We start from the raw sequence: 24,582 nt of genomic DNA on the forward strand, positions 1-24,582 counted from the left end.
GGAATATTTTATGGCCTATTAAATATGTATTAAGGGAGTAATTCTTTCATTTGCTCATACAGCTGTATATGGTTCCCCTGACACTGGTGGTAATTATGAGTGAATTTTATTATGAAAGCTCTGTTACGCACATGGTAAACTTTAGAATGGGTTACAGTAGTGATGGACACAGCTGCACTGTCCTGGGTTTGCAGAAGACACTGGGACACAATCAACAAGAGGTGAAACAGAGAGTTGAACAATTTTACCATTCAGCTGTGCTCCCCCTGCGATGTCTGCTGCAGGAACATCTCTTCTTTGTGCCGCTCTGCGCTGCACAAAAGCACTTGGCTGTGTTTCTGCCATGACTGCACCCTACAGCAATTTGTATGCCTGTTAATCACAGATAAAAACAGAGCTTTGGGAGTGGCAAGTCTAGAACATTTTTACTTTTTTTTTCTTTCATTCATAGTGTCTCACCCTCTGAAGGCTGTGAGCAGAACTCCAGGCCGTCATTCTTGTTCACATAGAACTTTTTAACTTTGATTTCTTACCTGATAGGCCCTTCAGCAAGGAAGCTGTGGCTGAACTGCAGATGCCCTCCTGGGAATGAGAATGTTCATGCACTGAAATTCATTAAGTTTTTCCTGTTGCCATCTTACCTGTAAGCTCACTGGCTCTAAAAATTCTGTATGCTAAGATTAAGCATTTAGTGACTTGCAAAAGCTAGAGAACTAGAACTCCTGGTGTTCCATTTGACAAATCACAGATACTTTCATTTTGCAACATTGAAATAATGGGAAATGCAGGAATGACAGCAGTCTTTGGAAAAGCTGCTCCCCGTGCAGGCTCAGGTAGTCCTGCCCACACAGGGATACAAAGCAAATTTTTCGTAAAGCTTTCGTAGAGCTTTCTCAGCTCTAACTTGCTGAAAGTCACTGTTTTTTTTGGATTGTGCTGTTGCTATGGACTGTGATGCTCTGCAGACGAGCACTCATCTCCTGTCTGAGAGGTGGTTCCATTTTATAGTCTATTCTGTGTTCCTGGAGGAAAAGTGCTCTGCTGATAAATTACTCTGGTGTCAGTAGAGGGCTTTGAAGCGGTTGTTGTTATTATCTCCCCTCTGTGGGAGGAAATATCACAAAGTAGGTTGGGCTCTGCTGCCTCTGTGTTTTGAATTTCAGGCAGTTATTTTGCTCACCTTCCCAGGTTTCTTGGTGCGCTCTCTCCTGTTGTGGCAGCAAACATGGAAACAAAAATAAATGCTGCTTTGGAGAAAAAGGACTGCCAGAATTTTCAGGCTCTGTGAGTTACATTTCCACCAAGGAGGAGAGCCAGGTTTGGTAGTGCAGGTGTCCCAGTAGGTCCCTCCCCTGGGTGAGTGACCTCACCTACATGTGCAGGAGGCCTTGCCCTGCTCCCCAGTTTGTGGTTCCTTTGCATTAGCACTGCACAGAGCATGCAGTGAGAGAACCCCCTCCCTGCCTGCCCTCCAGGAGCTCCAGGCAAAGGAAGTTGCTAGGCTAAATAATCCAGGTGCATTATTCCAGCTGATGCACAGGGCTGTAGGCAGATCTGCTGGTGATCTTTTGGCATGCAGGGCAGTTAGCACCTGGTGTCCAGAAAGGTGGTTATCACCCTAAGAAATGCTGATCTTCTGCACTTTATGACCCAGAAATTTTGGCTAGCAGAGTGTGTCACTGAAGTCTTGCTTGTTGAAGTAAGTATAGCTGTAGCCTGTGACTTAGTGGGTTTCTGGTTTTTGTGTTTCTACTTCAGTTGCTGAAGTCTAAAACACAAATGTCCTACTTTAATTTAAATTCAAGACACCAAAAAGTCTTGTTAAGACCTGAGCCTTCAGACAAATGCTTTTACCTAAGTGACTCTAGGCTCCTGTTAATATGCTTCTGTTTGAGTAGATACGTTAGTGACTTTAGGCCCAGACCTTTTTCGCAAGGCAAACTCTTCCATCAATTCTTTCCCTTCATGTGCACTGGTGAGCCACTTCACAGAAGCAAAAGGTGCTACAGTGGTTCAACATAGTTTTTTTCATACCAGACAAAGCTTGGTTGATTTCTCTGCATTAAAAAATGCCAAAGAAAATATTTCTTCTTTTGCATGTCTGAATGAAAAGAGAAAGAGTAGAAGTTGAAGTTTAAACTCTGTTGACTTGTGTTGTACCTTGCTTCTCTTCCCCTTCAGCAGGTATGAAAGGGACAGTTAAAAACCCAAATTTTAAAAAAGTGCTGTTGACATTTTTTTAATGATCTTGGGGTTTAATTTTATGTATTAGAGAACAAAGAAAGCAAGCAACTGCTATCTTGAGTTAGAGAATAAGAAACAGTTTAAAATAATTTCTGAAGATGGAGAGTGTGTCATTAAAAATTAACTAACACTTGTAGCTGTGTAGCTAAGTGTTTCATGTGGTGACAGTCTCTCCCAAACCTCCGCTGGCAAACAGGACCCCATTGAGTCTCAGCATGTCCCCCATTAAACCATCACATCTCTGAAAATTAGAAAGCTCATTAATGGCTTTCTGCTGTGAAGCAATAAAGAGTATATTCACTGACTGGTCAGCAATTAGTGCCAACTAGTTTTTGTCTTACATTATAGAAATATTCTGGTTCAGTTATTTCACAGCTAAAAGAAACTTACTTTTTTTATTGAAAAAAACACTTTTGTATTTGTGTAGGTGTATTTTATAGCCAGCAGTCTCCTTTTGCTTTCATGTGAAAATGCAAATACCTCTTCAGCCCACTATAGACTGCTGAGAACATGAACTCATTTCTCAGTCTCCTGTTTCTTTATTGAAACAGCTCAAATCACTGACTCAGTAGTCCCCAAAACAACAAGCTATTAGTGTCATAGTTCAGTCCTCTCTTTTCTTATTAGCATTTGTTTTTATCATGTAGAAGAGAACTCAGATAGTGTAAAACAGAGCAGAAAGTGTGAAAAATCCACTTGAAACTCTGCCTTTGCTCCTTTGTACCAGTAATCTTCACTGAGTCAACCAAGGGCCCAGCTGGGCTCCAGGAAAGGTGGTGGGGTGTTTTTTTTAAGGGAACAGTAAATCTGAAATTCATTTCCACTGTCCTCATGGAAATGACAGTTGCTGAAGCTCAGATGTTGTCCTGTGGAGAATCTTCCAACAGGGAGTACACCATAGTCACAATCCATATCTATGGGGTTCTGCTTTTGCAGGTCTTGCATTTCTTTCTAACCAGTCTTGCAACATATGCCTTAGAGTATTTGGCTGCTTTTGAAAACCTTTATAAGGATTTTGGTGTTCATGGATGTAGTTCATTGAGTGTAGCTTGTTTAGCATCATAATGATAATAATAATAATAAGAATAGTAGAAGATTAAAGAATATAATAAAATAATAATAATGGCAGATCAACACTGGCATGAGATAGTCCCAAAATTAGCACTTCTGAAGTTGGTCACCTGTTTTATAAATAACAGAGGAAGACAGCAAAAAAACAAAACTTAACATTACCAAATGTAAACAAATGCTTGTTGTTAATGAGCACTTAAAAAAATTACTTCTAAACGGTTATGTATTTGAAATAGAAACATAGTCAGTAAAAAGCTAAACAACATCTCCCCTGCTTTCCCTCCATCCACCTTTTTTCTTAGGAAATTTTTTTTCCTCTGAACCTCTATTAGCTATACATATTTATAAGACATCCAAGAAGATTGTGCTTCTTTGATTAATGTTTCTAGGACCAGAAGGACAGCCAGCGCGCACACACGCAAGAAAATTCTTAAATTTTTTGTACTGATGTACTGTACTACTTCTGTAGTGTTTGATCTGTATATGCACTGAAAGTAGGTGTAGAATGTCACCCTGAAGGTATCTTACTGTCAATGGATCATGAATGTCAGCCTTGACAGATATCCTCTAGTGACATTATAAAGCATATGCGGCTTATTTTAAGGAAATCTGTCCATACCTTTGTCTTGTCGAAATATTCCTACTTTCTCCCTAGTGGCTGTCACTTCATTTTTGTCATCCTTAAGCTGAGAAGTAACTTGTAAAATCTTGTTGCCTGGTTTTAATAATTTCTACTCTGGCAAACTTGTAAAAGCCATTACATCTGCCTTAAAAGATACATGATATTTGTACTTATATCTGTAGAAGAAATTGCTTTTTGTTTAGTGTTCTGGTTCATAAATTACAGTTATTGCAAACTTTGCACTTCAGGTGTTGTGTATCTTCTCTACTTTCAAGCCCAAATCTCTCAAAGATTGCACATGGCTTTTTCTGTGACTTTCTATGGAACTTTGTAATTGCCAAGCTTAAATGAGTGCTTCAGTCCTTCCAGGGTCCAAGTCCAGTTCTTTCTTTAGAAGCATGCTGGTAGAGATACTTGCCAGTGCTTGGGGATCCCTGAACGAGAAACAGGTGGTATTTTTGCTTGCTTCTGTCTGCCAGCTTCCAGTCTCTCATGTGAAACAAGCAGCTAACGTGCTATTGATGATGTGTCAAGGGGAAAAAAAATCAGATAAATAAATAGAATCTTAAGAGTCAGGTAACTGGATTCCATTGATGTTTTGCCATTCAAGAAGTAAATAATACTAGTAAAACTGTCACTGTTGTTTAATCATACCTGTATTCTGCTACATCTTGACAAAAGGAAAATGTCCATGTCCATGTTAGCTGTATTTTGCATTTGCCTGGGTTTTTTTATGGGTTTCTCTCATAAGTATCTATGTGAATGTATCAACAATTAAGACACAAATGCCCGTAAAATGGGGGCATTGAAAAATGAAAGATGAAGCAATTCTGTGGAAAACAAGTTTACCATACTATGTTGGCATCCATTTTTAACAGGAAAAGTCATATGTAATGTAATAAAGAATTAGAATATCTTTCATTATGTCAATCCTATATTTGACTGAGGGGCATCAGCAAAAAGTGAACACCAAAAAAGTCTCTGAAATGTAGGTCAAAACTTATGGGAACCTGAATAAAAATGGGGAAAGAAGATTTGGAAACACAAAAGTATGTAAAAAAAAAAAAAAGGATATGACCTACCCTTAAGGGGAAGGAAATAATTTTATGTGTTTGTGTTATGAATTACCCCCTATTTTAGAGGAAAGAAGAGCAGCCATAGAGGGTAGAGTACATAGCTTGACATACTTAAGAAGTGAGCGACTTTCAAGCCATAATGTAAACATAAAGTTTGAAGTCTGTCTGTGACCTCAGTCCTTCCATCAGTGGGGTCAAAATCAGGAGGGTTTTTGTTGTTGACCATTGCAGAGATTCTCTCTGAAGCAGAAGCAAAGAGTGACTATGTTTCTGTGGTAAATGGTGCTTGTATGACATCCAGGATCTAACTTACTCTGTGTTGTAAAATGGTTCACAATTTAATAAAACAACCTAATGAACAATCCCTTGAATTCCTGAAGCTGAGTGTACATCTTTACTTTAGCACTAATGTGTGATGAGCTTTGATTAATTTATTTTAGTGGTGAGTGTTTAATACCTAGCCTTCATGCATGGAGAACAAAAATTATTTGTGAGCCCAGCTATGGTGAAGAGGTATAATGTACTGAGATCCCTTTGGGATTTGCAAGGTGACTGGTGCCTGGCTCTGGGCTGCCTTGCCAAACTCGGCCTAGGGCATAGGCAGTGCCTCAGGGGTGATGGAGAACACGTTTAAAATACACCTAAGTCCTGTGAAGTCTTCTCTTGCTCATCTTTTTAAGGGCAGCAGGTAGAGGTGCCAGCTCTAAAGACAGTGCTGTTGCTGAAATAGCCCTGAGACTTCAGCTGAGCTTTGTAAAGGAGGATCATGGAGCACTTCTGAAACAGTAATTTAGTTTCACACTAACAAGGTAGAAGGCTACTAGTAGTACTCATCATACTTAGACTGATTGTAGACAGAAGCCATATGATTAGCTCATGTACACGAGTGAGTGTTGAGGGCTGGAGTAGCTCTCCCCATTGTACTTGTAGCGTATTTATCCTGCTCAGAAATGGGCCACATGCTTTATTGACTGCAGTAATAGGCAGATCTGTATCATTTAGCAATCTCTGAATGAATCTCTGCTGCCCACAGGAGCTGAAGTTCCTGCTTGAACATTAACTCAGCTTTGTTGATTTGTGTCTGAAAATACCCCAAACAAAAGCAAATGGTGGTTCAGCACTTTAGGAAGAGAGACAGATGGAGAGGACAGTGCAGAGTGGTACATGGCAGAGATCATAGTGGGATAAAAGCAATTTCAAACATAGATTTTGTGACACTGGATAGTGGCTTAATTTTCCACCCTTCAATGCTTTTTTTTTTTTAAGCCAAAGTGGTTTGTGTATTTGGATCTGCTTTGCAAGTCATGGACGAAAATTTAGGTGAAATGGTGCATCATGGTTATGTGGTGTTCCAACTCCCTGCAAGAGCTGATTACAGAAAATGAACAGAGGAGCAGGTGATACGAAATCAAAGTATAAATGTTTTCCAGGTAGAAGTGGCATTATGTGGTTAGCAAAGTATGTCACTTAATGGGATGAAGTTACTACAAAGTTACAGAGTTTCCTTAATTAGTAGAGGGGGCAGGTACTGCTGACAAGTGGGGAGGATCTAATAAATTTCAATATACATCCAGGAAAATGCCATTTTAAAATGTAGGTTAAAATTCTTGAACATACTTCCTTCGGGCTTCAGTTGTTCCTCCAGCAAGAAGTGTCTGAAGGTCCTTCAGCTTTCTTCACTGTTAAGGTCTGCAGGGGAATGCTTGTGCATGTTTCTGGTGCTAACAAAGGCACATTGCCAAAATGCCAGTGGGTTAACGAACAAGAAGCACCTGGAAGAGAATCCAAAACAGAAATAGTGTGCACTAAATGTAGGAGCATGGCTGGAACTGTGCAAGGTGGTTCTTGTGGGGCATTTGCCCCAGAGGTGGTGGAGTGGCTGGGGCAGCTGGTCTATGTGCAAGTGTGGCAGCTTTCTCTTGTGCCACTGTAGGCTGAAATGTTAGTGTTGCACTGGGCATCTTACAGAAAGCAGCATCCTAAAATGCACTGTGGCCTTGCAGTTACAAGGCTTGACTCTTTCCATGCCCTTTTCCTGGGAGTCAGCAACACAGCTTCTTCTGGCTTTGCCTATGGGACCAGGGCTTAATGCAGCTGCTTTATCCTGCTGGTGAGAAACTCCTGTGAGACTTCATCAGATTTACTGGCTTTATAAAGATGTAGCTGGCTAACCACTCTTAAGTTCAATTTGTTTTGATGTTTGTGTTGTTTCCTTGGAAAGTTAGCCATGCTCCTGTCAGGATTGCTGCTGATATTACACTATGCTAACAGAAGGCTACAAGGCACCAGACTCTGTGCCAGCAGCACTTGCTTGCTGTGCACTTCAGTACTTGGATGTGATGTGCTGGTTTTATTTGTTTATATATATATATATATTCATTTGTCTCTTAGTTGAGTAGCATATCTCTTAAGTCAGCCCTTAAACTGATACTTTGGATGTGTTAAGCATGTATTTTTACAAAGAGATAGTTCTGTGGTATTTTTTAGATAAGGACACATACACAACTGAATATGATTTGTCTTCTGCATACACTTGGCTCAGAACAAGGTTTATGTTTCTTGTGCAGTACTTCGGAAAAGTCAGCATGACTATCTCTGGTTGTTTGCTTCAAATTTGTGTATTGAAATTCACTTCTTTGGGATTCAGATTTCCCTATTGTACCTTTTAATGGCACTGGACAAATCCTAGCTCATAGTATCATGGGGGTCTGTATCAACACTGGTGTATGTAAGTGCATGATTAACACGAGTGGCTGGTGATATGTTCCACTGTGAGAAAGAGGGATGTCCTGACATTGACATTTGCAGTGGCAAAATATGAAAAGCTGCAGGGGATATAGGTGTGAGAGAGCTGTGGAGTCTCTCACTCACTTGGTAGTGAAGGACTTCTCTGCCATCCTTGAGACAGGTGCACATTTGAGAGCTGGACTAGGTGGCATCCTTACTTCATCGTTTTAAATTGTATTGCTAGTAACTCTAGGCATTACATGGAAGTGTTAAGATTGCATGAAGTACATCCCTGCTTACATTGATAATTGGAATAAATCTCTATCTAATATCTTGCCAGAAATTTCTGAGAGTCTTGCACTGGTGCCTCATATATTTGTCACTGGGTTGATGGTCATTTATGCCTAAGGGTTTGTTGTGAATTTGTCAATATTTTTGCATGACAGGTCACAGTAATGAAAGGCAGTAGTAGGAATAAGGATCACTCAACAGAAGGTGAAGGAACTGGGAAGCGACCAAAAAGGAAGTGTCTTCAGTGGCATCCCCTGCTTGCCAAGAAACTCCTTGACTTCTCTGAAGAGGAAGAAGAGGAAGAAGACGAGGAAGATATTGATAAGGTAGATTTAATTAGATGCTTTGACCCAAGATGATTAATGGTGGATCAGATTCTCCATAGCTGTGTTTTTTATTTGGTGTTGTCTTGTTTTTTTTGTGAAGAAACACAGCCAATAAGAAGTGATGCCTGTAAGGCTGTAAAAGCAGGTAGTGACACAAGAAAGTGAATTGTTAATCATGCCTTGAAAATAGTGGACAAATTTTTGTAGACTGGAGTAGTTTTACCTGTTTTATTTTAATAATGTGTTGCACATCCTAGTCTTGACTGCTCAAAGTGAGTTTTTGATGTGCTTTTTTCCCTAATTGCTTATTTTAGACATAAGGTTGGCTTGTGCTTGGTATCTGTTTCTAGTGACTCTGAAGGGCATACCAAACTAAAAGTTTCATTCTTCTTTTTTAAAGATTAAAAACCTACAAAGATTAAAAAGGAAAAAGAAGGAAAAAGCTGTCCACAATTTTTACTATCTTTGCATGTGAAATTCAGTGTATCCTCCACAGAACTGAGTGCACAGCAGAAATAATCTGTCTTTGGTTTGATACTTGGTATTTTGGTGTTGTTCAATGATGCTGGCCTTACCCTTTTTTCATGCCATGTGGCACCTCACACTTTTCCAGTTAGACTCATTCTCTCTAACAAGAAGTGGGAACTGTTTATGCAGATGTGATGATTCCATCATGTGGATAGCGTTCATATTTGTATCTCCTTGGTGTCTTCCTAAGGCAGGAATGGAAAGGTCAGTGCTGAGGAGACTGCCTTGAGCCATACACAGAGAGGATGACCTTGACAAGAATAAGCAAGAGCCTGATTCTCTGATGGTGCTTTCTGTTGACCTTACAGGTCTTTTCACAACGTGGTATAAAATAGCAGCGTCGCAGTTAGTAGGAGGTGGTTTTCTGTCTCATGCAGTAAGTTCTGTGGCTCGTCCCTTGTAGGAAAGATACGCTGGCCTAAGTGGAGAGAGCACATTTTGGCAGTGTATTCTGTTTGAGATTTGCCCTCTGCCTCTGCTGGGCAGCTTTGTGGTGGCTGGGCTGCTGTGCTGCTCAGGCTGAGCAGCAAACAGCAGGAGGTGGGGAAACAGCTGACCAACTAACAAACTGTTACCTGTTGCTCCTTGTGTGCTCTGTAGTTGTAGACATGAATAATCAAACTCCCAGGTAGCTCTGGCTGCCTCATCCCACTAGGATGATTTCTAGGTCGTCAGAAGGAGGGCAGGAAAGATCTTGTTCCTCCTGCCCCTTTAGGACTGTTATTAAAGAATGGTCCTCAGCTTAGAAATTGTTCCACTTGGAAGTCGGTGTTAAGTCTTGCAGAGAGCATGAATGAACGTTGGACCATCAGGTGAGGAGGTTTGATGTAGAACTCTGCACTGTCTGGATGGAATGGATGGCCTTTGGAGACAGCTGTGTGCATCCATGTGCCTCTCCCTCACTCCCACACAGCGCACACAGTCTCAGTCTTTGTGCGAAACGCGGATAACTGAGCTTACACCCCTTCCCTTTCGGTTCCGCCAGGTGCCGCTCCTTGGCCCTGATGGTTTAGAGCAGGATGCTGATGAGACTGAAGATGATGAGTCCTCAGAGCAACGAGCTCGCCGGCCAATGAATGCGTTTCTCTTGTTCTGCAAACGACACCGCTCTCTTGTGCGGAAAGAGCACCCTCGCCTCGATAATCGTGGCGCAACCAAGATCTTGGCAGATTGGTGGTCTGTTCTAGATCCAAAAGAAAAACAGAAATACACTGACATGGCCAAGGAGGTATGTTCTGTCTGAATGGTGGATGTAAAGGGAATTCATTACGTATTTGTCTTCTTTTTCTCGGTGTATTAAATGTTTTCTGTGGGATCTTTCTCTTCCCTCCGTTCCTCAGCTTCACCATGGGATTATGGTGCTCAGAGCAGCTGCTGTTCTCGCTTTAATTCACTTGATCCTTTGGACCAGAATGGAAAGCAATTGGTCTGTGTACACAAACTAACCTGGCTCCGGTAGTCATTGCTATAAATATATGCACTTTATGATTGTATCGCCTGATAATTTCTGCAGTACAAGCATTAACAGAAGGATAGTGGCCATTGTAAACAATAACATACTGTTTTGTGTCAGCTGACTAGTGATACCAGTGATGCCAGCTACTGTAATACAGGTGGACCAAACCAAAGGCACAGTCAAGAAATTTAGTCCCTTTTTACCTTTGATGCTAATTAATTAAATTGCTGGTGTTTCTTGAAGTACATTCCCCATCAACCAGTTTCTGATACAGCAAGATTTGGTGAGTCCAATACCAAATCAGAGAGCAGTGACTAATCAGAGTCCGTTAACCAGGAGCAAGGAAAGGAGATTTATTCCTGTATTTCACAAAGTATCTTTATGTCAACTTAAAATTTAAATGAGCCTTTTAAAGAAGTAGCTTTCTTGATAAGCTATTGCCAAGAGGGCTGTGGTTATTGATGGTAGAGTGAGAAAGACAGCCATTTACTTAGGCTGATAACCCGACCCTGAAACAGATCCCTGTGGTTACCTGCATGATACACATTGCACATAACCTTTGAATTCAATCTTAATAAAAATAAAGGAACACCAGTGAGTAGGAAAAACATCTCTCTCCTTTGTTGAGTACGCTAGTGCACTGTGGGAAGTGAAAAGAGCTGTGAAAGGATTGGGAAAACTATTATCCATGCCTGCCTGGGATCTGAAGGTGTCTGCTACTGTTAACAGGATGTACGGTCTGTCTGTTCTGTAGCTCATGTGAGCATGGAAAGGTCCATAAGAAAAACAAAGTGTTTAGCATGGCAGGTCCTTTTTTAAGCAGGGTCTGTAGGATCTCTGTAGTTGCTCATCTGTGGTACAGTATTGAATCTTTTGAGTCTCAGCTTTGTCCAACCATTTCAGTTTCATTCTGCATTCCCGCTTACGAATTAGTGATATTTCTCTAAATGTCTGGAGAAAGGGCAATTAGAAGATTCAGTACAGATGAAGAGAAAGGAAAGATGAGAATAAAGAAATATTTTTTGGAAGAAACAAACCCAGTGTGACTGTTTTTTCTTAGCCTTTTGTCTTGCTGAAGGAAACTTGTTCATCAAGAAGGAAAATAATTGCAGAACTTCTGTATGAAGTGACAGATCTGAAACTATTAATCATATTGTTATAGAAATCATTGTTCCTGTAGTGGTTTGGTTTTTTTGGCATGAAGAACAAATTGAATATTCAACGTCAAAGCGGAACAATAAATCTAAGTAGTTTACATCATTATAAGTAGTTCTAAAAATGTGTAGAAGAGAGATAGCGTATAATTTTTGTTCTTTAAACAGTGTATGTTAGAGCAATAATTAGCAGCTATAATGTGCTGTTGAATACATTTGGGCCTTCTTCACCAACAAGCCTACTCTCTGCATGTGGATCGGTTGTTTTATTGTTAACACTTGCTTTTCACAGAAGCATGGAATGGTTGGGCTTGGAAGGGGTCTCTGGAGGCCTTGTCCAGCCCACTTCTCAAGCAGGTTCACCTAGAGCCCGTTGCACAGGTTCACCTGTAGGTAGGCTTACTGCTGAGACTGTCAAAAAGAGGTTAATGTCAGCTTTAGTGAGAACCACCTGTTGGTACTTTCCTTTTTCCTAAAGAGAATGTATTTAAAATTCAAGAAGATGAGTGACTTTGGAGGAAGATAAAAATATCATTGTACCAATGATCTTCTGTTTGAGTACCTGTGTAAGCTCACTGAGATTTAAGATACAGTGAGTTATCTTCTGTTACTTAAATGTAGCTTTTTAGTGTCCTTTGACTTCCATCTGTCATTGTGTGGCCTGTAGCCACCATCCTGGCAGGGCACATATCTCCCAGAGAACCCCATCATATCTGCTATCCCTACAATGTGTCTTGTATACCTGAGCTTCTTAACCACTCTTTCAGAGATACAGGTGGGCCTTACAGAAGTGGTCCCTCCTGCTCTTCTACAGTCTCTAGAATGTTTTTTTACTACTCATTTACTTACTCATTTTGGGAGCTGTAGCTCCCAAAATATTTATGTTAGAATATGTGCCATTCGAGAAGCTTTCAATTTCTTACCTGCTCACTACTAGCAGTGATATTACCTTAGCAGTATGCAAGTCCAGGCACTTGTATATTTATTTACATGTGTCTAAGCTGTATGCAAGATACAGCATTTTGAAAGATAGTGAGGTGTCCAAACTTTTTGCCAGAGGAATTATGAGAAGTTTCCTAGACTGGACATCTGTCCCTGACTCCCACTGAGAGGCTCATCAAGACTCTAGTTCATTCAGGCACTGTGGAAAATTCCATTATGTATCTGTCTGCACTTTGGGATGCCTTAATTACCTTGGAAAAACTGGCCCCACACTCCCTGTATTTTTTATCTTGTGGTTTATGGTCTCTAGCAACAGTTGTAGCAACAATACAAGCCCTGGAGAGCTGGTGATGCACCTGCAGAGCTTGATGTCTGCTTTTGCTGGTGTTACCTTTATGAGTGGGCTTTCTATTTCTATCCTGCAGACTTCCTAGATCAGCTTAAATTTGAAAGTTTCACTGTCTAGGATATAAGCCCAGTAGCTGATACATACTCAAAAAGAAACCAGAAGTGTTGCTGTACTTTTTAGCATTTTTCTTCAGTAAGGGAAATTAATCTGGCCTCTCATAAATATGCACCAGCATTTTTATTCACTTCAGTAGTAAGGGCAGTGTTCTTCTGTTAACTCTTACAGAACTTCTAGGAGTGTTCAGCTGCCTTAGAAAGTATCTGGTGAGATTGTTACTGTTCAGTCCCTATTCCCTTGCTAGAAGACACTTCATTTTAAAATATGTCTTTGCATCAGCAAGATCCAGAGAGTCAGGATTGTTTCCTGCAGGGAGCAGCCTGATAAATGTGATTAGACATTAGAGTGGACTGCCCCAGAAGGCAGTGGAATCACCATACCTGAAGGTGTTTAAGGAAAGACTGTTACATGACTCTGAATACCATGGTGTAGTTGACAAGGTGCTTTGGTTCACAGGCTGAACTCAGTGATCTCAGAGGTCTTTTCCACCCTCACTGATTGTGTGATTCTGCTGCCATTCAGTGGCTAAGCTGAACACTTCTCCCTGCTGGTGGTGTCTCATGTCCAGGCAGCCAGACTGAGAGCTTGCAGGTCTTGTGGTGCCCCTGCTTCGGCAGCTGCCTCAGGGTAGGAGGGGACAAATGTCCTGGCTGGCTGGCTGCAGTTTGGCAAGTCCACTGGTATGGACTGTAACGTGTGTAGTGCAAACCTTGCGTCCTTCAGAAGTGAAAAATGGAGTGCTGTATTTTCTGGGATTTTTTTTTATTTTATTAATGTTAGGTCTCTGGGATTCATGTATATATTTAATAGCATACATTTAAAATTAAGCATGTGCTAACAGCTAGCCTGAGGTGTATCTGGAATCCACTTCTGTGAGCTCCTGTTCCTACCACAACTAGAGGAAGCAAATCTTTTTTTATTTGGTGATGAAAGCAACTTGGGGAGTTTTAACCTCAATCCTAAAGTGGCACCGGTCCTGCTGCATAGCAGAACATTCTCCAGGCTTTCACAAAACAGAAATAAGGCATCAGACCAATCCCACAAACACTCTTGTTCTATTTCTTACCTGAAACTTCAGAATATGACCCTGCTGGGCAGTCTGTGCCATTTATTGTGGAAAGCAAGTCGCTGTCTTTGCGTTCCATGTTCGGTACTTACGTTTGGGTTGCATTTTTTGTAGTTTTCTATGGTTGGTTTGGTTTGCTTGTGTTTCGGGGTTTTTTAATCAATTTTAGACATCTGCTTAGACTAGCAGCATTAAGTTGCTTTACTGCACAGTTAGTTAAAGGGAGGAAAGCAGTAGACTCCACTATTGTCTTTGACCTTTTCTTGTTACTGTGTAGCTCATTTAAGTTATCTTCTCATGACCCAAAGCAAAGTCTATCTTTGTTTTAGGCCTCGGTCTAGTAGTCACAAAAGTCAATACCAAAAGGGTTTTTAAGATTTGGATCAGGCCCCTGTATGCATTTATAAAAAGTACTTCTTGACCATCGTTTAACTTTTTAGATTTTCTCTTTTTTTATCTTACGTGTTGAAACTGAGCAGTTCCAACGAGTTGTTGTCCCTCAGTTTGCTCTCTTCCCTTCAGAAAATGCAGCTGATGTTCACTTCTTGGCTTTGCAGAGAAAAAAAAGACATTAATAGACCAGCTCACTTCAATTGCTCTTGTTGAAAACTGATTAAAAGCTTATTGCAGCCTCATCTCACAAATGGCATGCGTTCTAGTTCTCATTTGATGGGCAGCCTGTCGGCTTGTCAAATTACTCAATAGAATAATTCAATTACTCGAAGCAGCATTGCTGATATGAAGAGCTTATGTAGCTCATTGCTAGCGACTCTGTGCTTTTCACTCTGCAGGCTGGAAACATGATTTGTGAGTGGGCTGTGGCTTTAACAATGGAAGGCAAAGCTGCTTCGTCGTGTATTTCCTTTCCTCCTCTTCCCTTACCCTCCCCTTCCTATCCCTTCCCTCCACCAGGCTATTTTTGTGGTGTACTGAGCTCCCAGAGCAAACTGAGGGAAGGGGAAAAGGAGTGAGGTGAGCAGTGTCACAGTCCTTATTTTGCAGATTTAATACATACACCCTATTCAGAAAATATAGTGTGTATGTGGGTCAGTGATCCCTGCAGATTTTTATTATTTATAGCCATTTCTATAAATACAGGACTTCACACAGCAGGGTTCACGCAGTGCTGTGTTTCTTGTAAACCGAAACGTTTTTGTCTGTGCTATGGTCTGGAGGTAGCAAGTGCCAGCTCAGAGGTGAAGATAGAAATGAAAGAAAGCAGTGCACATGCAATGGTGACCCTGCCACAAGGCAGGCTGTTGAGCTGGGAAAACATTGTAGTGGCTCTAGCAGAGGACAAGGCTTGCAGTGCTATTTCTGTATTTGATGCCCAAGGGATTTTTTTTTTCCTCTCTCTGTTTCTGTGCATGCATCTGCCTGAAACATAGGTGCTTCTGTGTGCCATGACTGGGACTGATGACAGCTGTGTGGGTGGGAACGTGTAATCACAGAACAAACTTCCTGCATCTGCCCTGCCATGTACTTCCAAACACAAAGCCGCTCTTTCGGTTGTTCGCTGCCACTGAGAGCTACCCAGTCTTGAAGGGGTGTTGGGTTCCTTCTCCCTGTGGTGAGCACTGGTACTTGCTGGGTGTGCTCCCACAGCAGCAAGTGCTGTACACCCCTATCAGTTGTTAGGCAAACATCTGCAGCTGGAATGTGTGGCATGTTCCTCTGATTTGCCAGTTCTCAACCTTGCATAGCAACATATGTGTAATACTGAAATGCGGTCTTTCTGTTACTGTTAACATTCAAAAATCTTCGTTTAATGTGGGCAGTAAAATTACTGGAAAATGTTGGTGTTTTGTTTTGTGAATAAAATAGATCCTGGTCCTTTCCCCCACCTCCCCAAATTGTGGGATCCAGACCCATTCCCCCACCCCCCATGTGTAGTTTGGCTTCCTTTGTTTTGCTGCCTCATACTAAAAACACAGCAAACAACTGAGATGTGTGCTGGGTGCTCAAGGCCAAAGAATGTTCTAAATGGTCACAGTTTGTTTTATGCAGCCATACAGCGTGGTACGTTTTGGAAGGAGCACTGGGGTGGTATACCACAAGAGATACTGAATATGACATTAGACTGGTTGCAATTTCTTTTCAGTGCCTGGTTTGGGAAAGCATTTACTCAAATATTGTAAAATACTGAACTATTAGAGAAGAATGAGTGCAAGGCATCATGCCACATTTATTGCTAAATGTGTGTTTTTATTTAATTCAAACTAGAAAGTAAACCTGCAAAGAATTCGAGTATCTGTTTTTCAGAGCATGAGCATACAAGCACTGGGGATCAGTCTGCAGGATCAGAACTTCAGCCTGGGTAATACACCCTCAGGAGAGGAAGGAGAAAACCCATTTTTGTTTAGATAAGGAGAGTTTTATCTTAATAATTCTTAGCAAATTGTGTTTGTGGTTGGACTCTAAGCATTAGATTAAACTGTTAAAAATCAATATATTTAAGGATTAGTTACTGTATTAAATCCTCTTATATGCAGTGTGCTCTGTTGCCCTGTGTAGAGTATAATGCCATGACTGATAATTTCTATTTTCTTTTCTAGTACAAGGATGCATTTATGAAAGCAAACCCAGGGTACAAGTGGTGCCCCACAACCAACAAACCTGTGAAAACCCAGGCATCCAGTGTTACGAACAGGAAAAAGCTATGGGCCATTGCATCAGACTCTGCAAAAGACTTACCGAGCCCAAGGAAAGTAACCAAAAGTGAAGAGATGCCACAACTAAACTTTGGGATGGCAGGTGAGATTTCCAGCCATGGTACTCAGCTGTAGCATCCTCATTTTGTCTGGGGATGTGGTATTGAAACTGAATTGGGATACCTGTTTTCTTTACTGCACATGATACTGTAGTGTCCCAGATTAAGTTACCAAAACTGTAGTTAAACCTCTGTGTAACAGTTTTCTAAAATTTTTCATAGTGCACAATTTATCTTCAAAAGTCAAGTCCAGATATGAGGCAACCTAACTCATACCCCCTGTAGGGCCCAGGTTTGATTGGTTTTTGATCTCAGCTTATCTGCTGTTAGACACTTCCATTCTTTGGTCAAAAAGGAAAGTGCTGATTGTGTACATTCTATTTCTCTGTCATAGAATGCTCTACTCTTTTTAGTAATTTACTATTTGCAAAAATAATTCATGGGTGTCTTAAGTTGAATATGTTAATATTCTTGTAGATTAATGTACCAGTGGGACTAACACTTTTGTATTTGTGTCAAGAGAAGCATAATTTAATTTCACTTAAATGTGCTCTTCTGCCCATTATATCTTGGAGGAGTAAATTCTAAACTTCTAAACATTTGGGGGGAAAAAGAAAGTAAAGTGTAGGTGGAGTGCCTGAACTGGTGAAAAGCAGATAATCTCTCACTGATATCCATAAATAGCAGAACTGTTGTAATCATAACCTTGAAATACAAGGACATTAATGTTAAATACTGGCAGCTTAAGAACCTAGCAGTCAAGGTTAAAAAAAAAAATAAATCCCTGCCATTCTTTTTTCCCTTTTGTTTTCCTTTTTTTTTTCTTTTTTTTTTTCCTCTTTTTGAAAGTTTCAGATGCATCAGTATTTATAAAATTAGAAACTTTGTCATATCCTACCTGGTTTATGACAGGTGTGTAGCAGATAGGACTTCTCTGCTTGGAGAGATTGTGAGTTGGATAGTAGAAAGTGGTTTCATGGAGCAAGCATAAAAGAATGAGAAGGGATAAAGAGGCATGTATACCTTAGTATAGTGGTATGAAAACTCCTGTAATGAAATTTATTCTGGCTCTTAAGGAACTGTGAAATGTGATCAAAATAAAAGTGTTTCATGCTGCACAGTTCTGGTATATGAGAGAGCAGTTCCAAAAATCACAAACCCCTCCAGACCATTCTGCTTTTGCTTTTAGAGGAGTAATTTCCGTGCTCCTAAATATTTATTGACTTAACAAGCCTTAATCTACCTCTCATCCATCCCCAAATGCTCCTGCTGGGCTTCCCTAATATCAAGTTTTTGAGTACAGAGGTCTTGAATCAACACCTGTCAGAGTAGGGGACAGAGAAATTTAAAATTAATTAGAAACTAATCCATTGTTTTATCTATAGAGCCATTCATTTCTGAAGAAAGTCTTTTAGTGCTATCTGTAATAGTTTGTTAGGTTTTTTTTCCTGCAGGCTAAGTCAATGAGCATAATAATTCATAAGGATCTCCAGTCCTCATGGCAGTGATATTACACCAAATATCTTGGGTAGGGTATAAGAATAGCTCATAAAATAAAGACAGCTTCTGACAGGGATGTTAGCAACATCCACATCATGACACATGTGAATCCACACCAAATGGATCACTGATTTGCCAACCATATACCAATTCACACTAAATATGTTTATTATGCTCTTCTCTGCTTTACTTCATGTGATAGTTCAGTTCAACTCTCACTCTTCTACCCAGTGCAATCTCTTTAAAATCCAGGCTGTATACTAGCTGATGAACTGAAATGTAGCTGGACCACCTTAAAAACACTTCTGCCTTTTAAATGCCACTGATTCACTTGTATCTTGAAGGCAGGTCCTTCCTCAGGACAGGTTTTATACGAGTCTAGAATCATGCCAGGAAATCTGTTTCATTTGTTGGTCGTTCCTAGTAATGTCTTGATTGCTTTTTGTGCATTATATTTTACTTTGGAAAATCTGATACGTAGAGAGTAAGATCTTTGTTTTTCTAAGTTCTACAAAGGCTATTTCTGTCTTTTTCTTGGCTTCACAATAATAACCATGCCACATTTAAGTCTGTCATACTGACCTACCATTCCATCAAGAAGCTGAGGTGTGGCACCAGCATTGGGCTTCTGACCTGTAGACCCACTAATGATGTCCTTGATCATCCAGCCTGGAAGCTGTCATTGAACATGTTTTTCTCGTGATATGGCTTACCAGTGTAGGGCAAAGAACACTGCTGTTTGCAAAAGCTTTGCCATACAAATGTGTGAGATTCCCAGTACTTGCATATTTTTGCTTCAGAAGAAAACTATCCATGCCAAAATTCTTTTTAGTGAGGCAAAGGCTGGAAGAAAGACACTTCTAGAGTAGGCTATATCCCTTTAGAAACACAGTTTCTGTTTTTTTAGAAAGAAGCTCAATTATGCACTCAGGTAGAAGTTGGTTGAAGCTGGTTCCTGCTGGCCTTCTTCCTGCCTAGTACTTCCTCAGTTTGTTGTTTCCTCTGACTGAGAAATGTCTGTGGATGAACAAGCCAGCCTGCAGAGTCTGTAACCAGCCCAGTACTAACAAAGAATGACATTCCCAAACAGAGAGATGGTTTTAAGTTTCATCAGTATTAAAAGCTGTTGAGAAAGTCATAAATCGCCTGCCATTCTGCAAGTCAAATGTGTGTGCCGTTTTCCCAGAACTGTTGATTTAAGAATAAATTCTTTAAAATATCCCTTAGAATTCTTCTTCATACCAGTAAGCTCCTAGAAGAGAACCTTATTGTGCTGAGAAGTCACTATAAGCATATGGCAGTATTTGGATATGTACATTTTGTCTTCCCTTAGGTGAAGTTATTTTGTAATTGGAAACCTTAGTGGAAGAATTTTTGGTTTTATTGTGAGCAGACATCTAAGCACCAGCCCTCTGCTACAGCTGCAGCATAAGTGTTCAAGTTGTTTAAGCATCACATTAAACTTCTATTTCCAATTCATCTGTAATTTTTTCCTTCCATTTAAATTTTATATTTAAATAAACAGATTAAGTATTTGCTTACTTGGGGAGAAAAACACTAAACCACATTTCTATCCTTGTTCTCTTATGATAAGCTATTAAATTGAAAGGCAAAAAGCCAAAACTGCCGAGAAGATATTTAGAAGAGGGGCAAGAATTTTACAGTCATAAATTGGGTGCTCTTGAGATGGACAAAACTGGGGAGAGGGGAACAGGACCAACAGGTAATGAAAATAAAGCACGAAAGAGCAGCTGGGAGTCATCAGGGTGATGCAGCCATAAGAAAGTGCTACACTGCACTTTGTTTATCAGGCAAAGAGTTTTCAGGATCCCCCTGATCTGATGTGGTTGCACTGCTGGTCATCTGTATACAAAAAAGATGAACTACATCTGTGATAACTGCAGAGGAGAGCTATAGGAATTGCTGAAATGATGGGAGATGGATATGCTTGATGACATTGGGAGATCTTGAGTTGTTTAGACCAGGAAAACAAGTGGAAGGAGAGTCCTGTAAATGCAGGAAAGGGAAATACCATTTAGGGAAACAGTTACTAATCTTAGAGATGAGAATACCAGAAAAAACATATGCTACCTGGCCCTGAGTATATTTAAGCTAAAACCTGGAAGAAAGATCTTAATACTTAGAAGATTTGAATCCTGCAAACACCTTCCAAAGGGAGTAAAGAAAGTAGAAAGCAGCCAGCCAAGGCCTTACTGTTTAATACAGAGCTCAGTAAGTTTATGGTGGGCCTGGACATCTCTTCCATTCTCTCCTTCCTCCAAATTAACTGTCTGCTCAGGCATTATCTTTCAAATGTTTACTTTTCATTTCCTAGTTTCTCTGTTGCCCTTATATCTTCATACCTTCTTTTGAAGGTTTGAAGGACTGAATGATTTCTGATCAATTGTTTGGATGGCAAAAAGTGCTATTGCTGACAGGATCACTTCACTTAGGAATTGTGCTTAGATACTTACTGGCCCTTCACATTTTCTGTGTCTCTTCTTGTTACTAGATCTTACAGTTCTGGTAGTGCCTTGTCTCTTCATTGACGTGTGACTTTTTTTTTTCTTTTTTATTTAAAAAGGCAAACTTCTTCAAAAAAAACAGAACCCCCACCCCTCTCTGCATTCTATGTGTTTATTATGGTGAAAGTAGAAGTTAATTCCAGATGAATATTGGGTTTGAAGATAGGTGCTATTTAGGATGCCTGTTTAGTGCTGTTTAATAATAATAAGCCACTCTTCTATCCATAAGGTAATGAATGAGCCTGGTTTATTAACATTGTTCTCTTCTGGTTCTGTTTAATGCCCTTCTAAAAGACTATTGGAAAAACTTACCTTGGGAATGTCAGTGAGAGATGCTGTGTGCAGGAAAATTTTGGGCAGCATCTGTGGTATTGAATTAAACAGCATCGATGAGTATTCCCATGAATTGGACTGTGATCATCTGTACCACTAAACTGTTTGGAGTTTACAGGTACAGGTTTGGCCCATGTCAGCTGAAAAGATAAAAAAATTCCACTCACATTGTGGCTGTTGGAGGAGACATTTGGCCACTGTCTGTCTCCCTGTCTCTACATGACACTGTTAAATCAGGCTACTGCGTTGCTCCCAAGGCATTCTCCCAAAATCAGACAATTAGTCTTCATAGTGATGAAGAGCAACCACTGTTCTGAGTGGAAAAGCTACTCCATGAGTAATGCAGTGTCAGAGTTTATTGCTTTCACTTCTTGTCATTTTTGGAGCTCCTGAGGTGCAGGAAGGCTGGAGGGGAAAAGCTGTCAGTATCAAATACTTGGAGAAAGAGCATTTATATCTCCATTTTTCATTCCTCAATTATATATTGTATTGGCAGGGCAACAAGTAGGCAGGCAGCTTGCCTGGCCACTGCTTGTGCTGTTCTGGCTTCATGCTTCAGAGCTGTCAGGCTGGCACTTTTCACCACTAAATACAGCTCTAAATTAAAGACAAATGAAAATAGAAATTTTGCTTCAGAGCTTGATCATGTTGTTTTGTTCCATCCTTTTATTTGTTCTGTCGCCAAGGAAGGAACCGCTCCCTTGGTAGGAGCATCCACCAACTTACAAACCTGTGCATTATTAGAGCATCTTTGTGTATATTTATGTATGAGATCATTACAGTTGCTGTTTTAAAGATATTCATCTCTGTAGTACATAAAACCTTTGGCAGTAGAATTGTAAATCCATGCAATGGGGTGTTAAGCACACAAATCCAATTAAATCCTTCAAACAGCTTTGAAAGCCTTCCCAGAGGGTACAGAAATGGTTATTTGTGATTCTCTTGAACTGCCTTTTATGGCAGCTTGCTGAGAGTGTCTGTGACAAGTAGTCTTCTGGGGCTTTAGTGGTGCAAGTGGTAGGTTTTTTAAACAAGCAAATGAATCAACTTAAGACTTCATTTTACTCTTTTACCAGATCCTACACAAATGGGAGGCCTGAGTATGCTGCTTCTAGCAGGGGAACATGCACTCACTGCACAAGAGGTAAGGAACTCTCTTCTCTCCCTTACCAGGAGCTGTCTGTTTAAAGAGCTTGTAAGAGGAATATTTGACCAGTGGGGAATGAAAGTTAGGGCACATCTCAGGTAACTTCAGCTGGGAATGAAGTGTGAGTCTTGTATCCCAGCAGTGAATGTAGAAGTTGAGCACAGTTCAGTATTAACTCTGCTGATACTTGAGCACACCAGTCAAGCCTGCTCTGTGAAGATTTATTGTCAGAGGTAAAAGAGTTGAAATACAGTGACTATATTAACAAACAGGTGATTTTCTGGGCAAGGATTTTATATGCCTGTACTATGCCTCGTACAACTGTGGCCTTCGCAATAACAAACAGATAAATTAATGATTTCCTACAAAGTCACCATCATTGTATCTGCATTCTGAAATCATGCTAGTGCTAACAGGTAATTGAAGTATTGCAGTCTGCTCCTGTTCACTAAATCCTTATGTCTAAAAAGAAGTTTGTAGTTCACTTGTCATCACAAAGGTGTTTTACATTTTTACAAAGGAGTCTAGTAAATGTTTGTGTGTATCTCCAGTACTTCAGAGATCTCTGGTCTTTCTGATTATTAATATCATCTAGTTTTTTGGCCAACTTTGAAAATTGTTCAAAAGGTGGCTTCTTTGTTGGGTATAATAAGTAGTCACTGCCATAAATCTCTAGCTCTAGAAAAGTGCTCTCTTTTGTTGTTGCTTCTATTGGGAGAAAAAGTAAAAACTTAAAGTAAAAAGTAAAACTTAATCTATATGTGTTTTGCATTTGAGATGTGCTGCTCCTGTACTGCCAGGACTCCACAATGATTTGCACACCAGTTTTAGCATGGAAGTTTTGTGCTGTGTGAGTACTGGCCTTCTGTGCTGCAGCATGAAAAATAAGAAACACTCAAGCCAAGTTGACTGAGAAGTGAAACGTTATTTTGTGCTAAATCATACTGTCCTGTACTTCTCAAACTTGTAATCTCTCTTCTTGGAGCATAGAAGTTGCTTTTACTATGCTGTTACGTTTAAATGTAAGGGAAGGTATATTGTAGTCACAAATACTGCATTTCTTTAAAAAAGGTCTTTGCTATGACCTTGAGAGCTGAGGTGTCTTGATTTTACAAGATTTACAAAAGCCTAAGTAGTATGATGTCAGATGGCAGTGTAGGAATAAAATCTACATGTAGATTTAAAGTCAAATCAAAAAGTATATTGTGTGATCGTTTTAGTGCATGAAAGTTGTTTTACTCAGAACTTTGTTATTTTGAGCAAACGACACGCCTCCCATGTGCCTCAGTAAATCCCATTTTTCCTGATAGAAATGTGCAATACGACTTGTGATGAAATATTCACTTTATGTATAAACTGTGCTCTACTCTTCTGGGCCTGTAGTCCTCTTTTGAAACCTGGCCCTCCACATCAAAGAAGCAAGCTGTGTAATCTGCCTTCCCCAGAAATGTAGAGCAAAGTAATTGTCATGACTAGAGCCCAGACAAAACTAGTTGAGGGATTGTTAGAATTGTGATGGGCCACAATTTAGCTCATACTTACTAATGAATTACTGTATTTTAATTGTCCTACCCTATCTGACAAATGTTTAAGGAACAGAGCACTTTGCAAGGGAACTCCACATCTCTGATTCTTTTTGAGGGTTCCCTTTGTAAAATACCTCCTGCAGATCAATTGGGGTGATTGGTATTTTTAAAGGGACCCAAATGAATAAAATTCAGTCCTCCTCATGGCGTGTTTGCAGGACTAGTCTCCAGCTGTGTATCCAGGTGCTGAGAGACTTCCTCAGTTTCTTTTGTGGCAGCCCTGGTGTGTCTTCCATTTTTCCTTTATTGTTTTTCAGTGGTGAATAGATACAGTGCAAATATTTTTTAGACATGTGCTTCTCAAATGCAGTAATGATCCTAAACCTATTTAAATTTAAATAACTGAACAACTCTTCTGTCTTGCCACCCTCAGGCATGCAGACAAAGGAGACCAAAGGATGGTCATCTTTGCGTGCCTTTAGGAGAATCTATGGTTTGATTTCCACGCTTTTGGTCTCACATTTAAACCAGCATCTGGGAGGTTAGCAGAACTTGCTAGGAGGTGGTATGACAAACTCAGAAAGCAGCTCAAGAATTCATTCTAGATTTGGGAAGCTGCTTTGCTCTTCAGTGGGGAGAAGTCAGTTGTGTTGTATTAGAGTTGGTACTCACATGGGAGAGAATATGGGTATACTAAGGTGACTACAGGGGTATGGTTAGTGAAAGAGGTTCAGAAGTTGCTTTATTCTGAAGAATATATGTATCGTTTTTACATGCATATAAGTATATAAATACATATTGTACATCTAAAACCTTGGCATTTCTGTTTTTTAAAATGGACAGTGTTATATTTTAAAGAATGCTCTAAATTG

At 40.1% G+C, this 24,582-nt stretch overlaps 1 protein-coding gene across 13 annotated transcripts in view; it reads left to right on the forward strand.

Moving 5' to 3' along the window:
• BBX (BBX high mobility group box domain containing) overlaps positions 1-24,582 on the forward strand; it is a 151,244-nt gene that overhangs the window by 68,021 nt on the left and 58,641 nt on the right. For 10 of the 13 annotated variants that reach the window (XM_033517868.1, XM_015630713.2, XM_015630722.1 and 7 more), the window contains 4 exons: positions 8,187-8,357; positions 9,871-10,113; positions 16,525-16,723; positions 22,114-22,181. In XM_033517868.1, coding sequence (XP_033373759.1) covers positions 8,196-8,357; positions 9,871-10,113; positions 16,525-16,723; positions 22,114-22,181 — 672 coding nt within the window. In that variant the 5' untranslated portion in view covers positions 8,187-8,195. The remainder of the gene's footprint in view (positions 1-8,186; positions 8,358-9,870; positions 10,114-16,524; positions 16,724-22,113; positions 22,182-24,582) is intronic. The other 3 variants (XM_033517886.1, XM_033517884.1, XM_033517889.1) reach the window with 2 other exon arrangements.

The sequence above is a fragment of the Parus major genome, chromosome 1 (genome assembly GCF_001522545.3).
Source record: "Parus major isolate Abel chromosome 1, Parus_major1.1, whole genome shotgun sequence".
NCBI lineage: Eukaryota > Metazoa > Chordata > Aves > Passeriformes > Paridae > Parus > Parus major.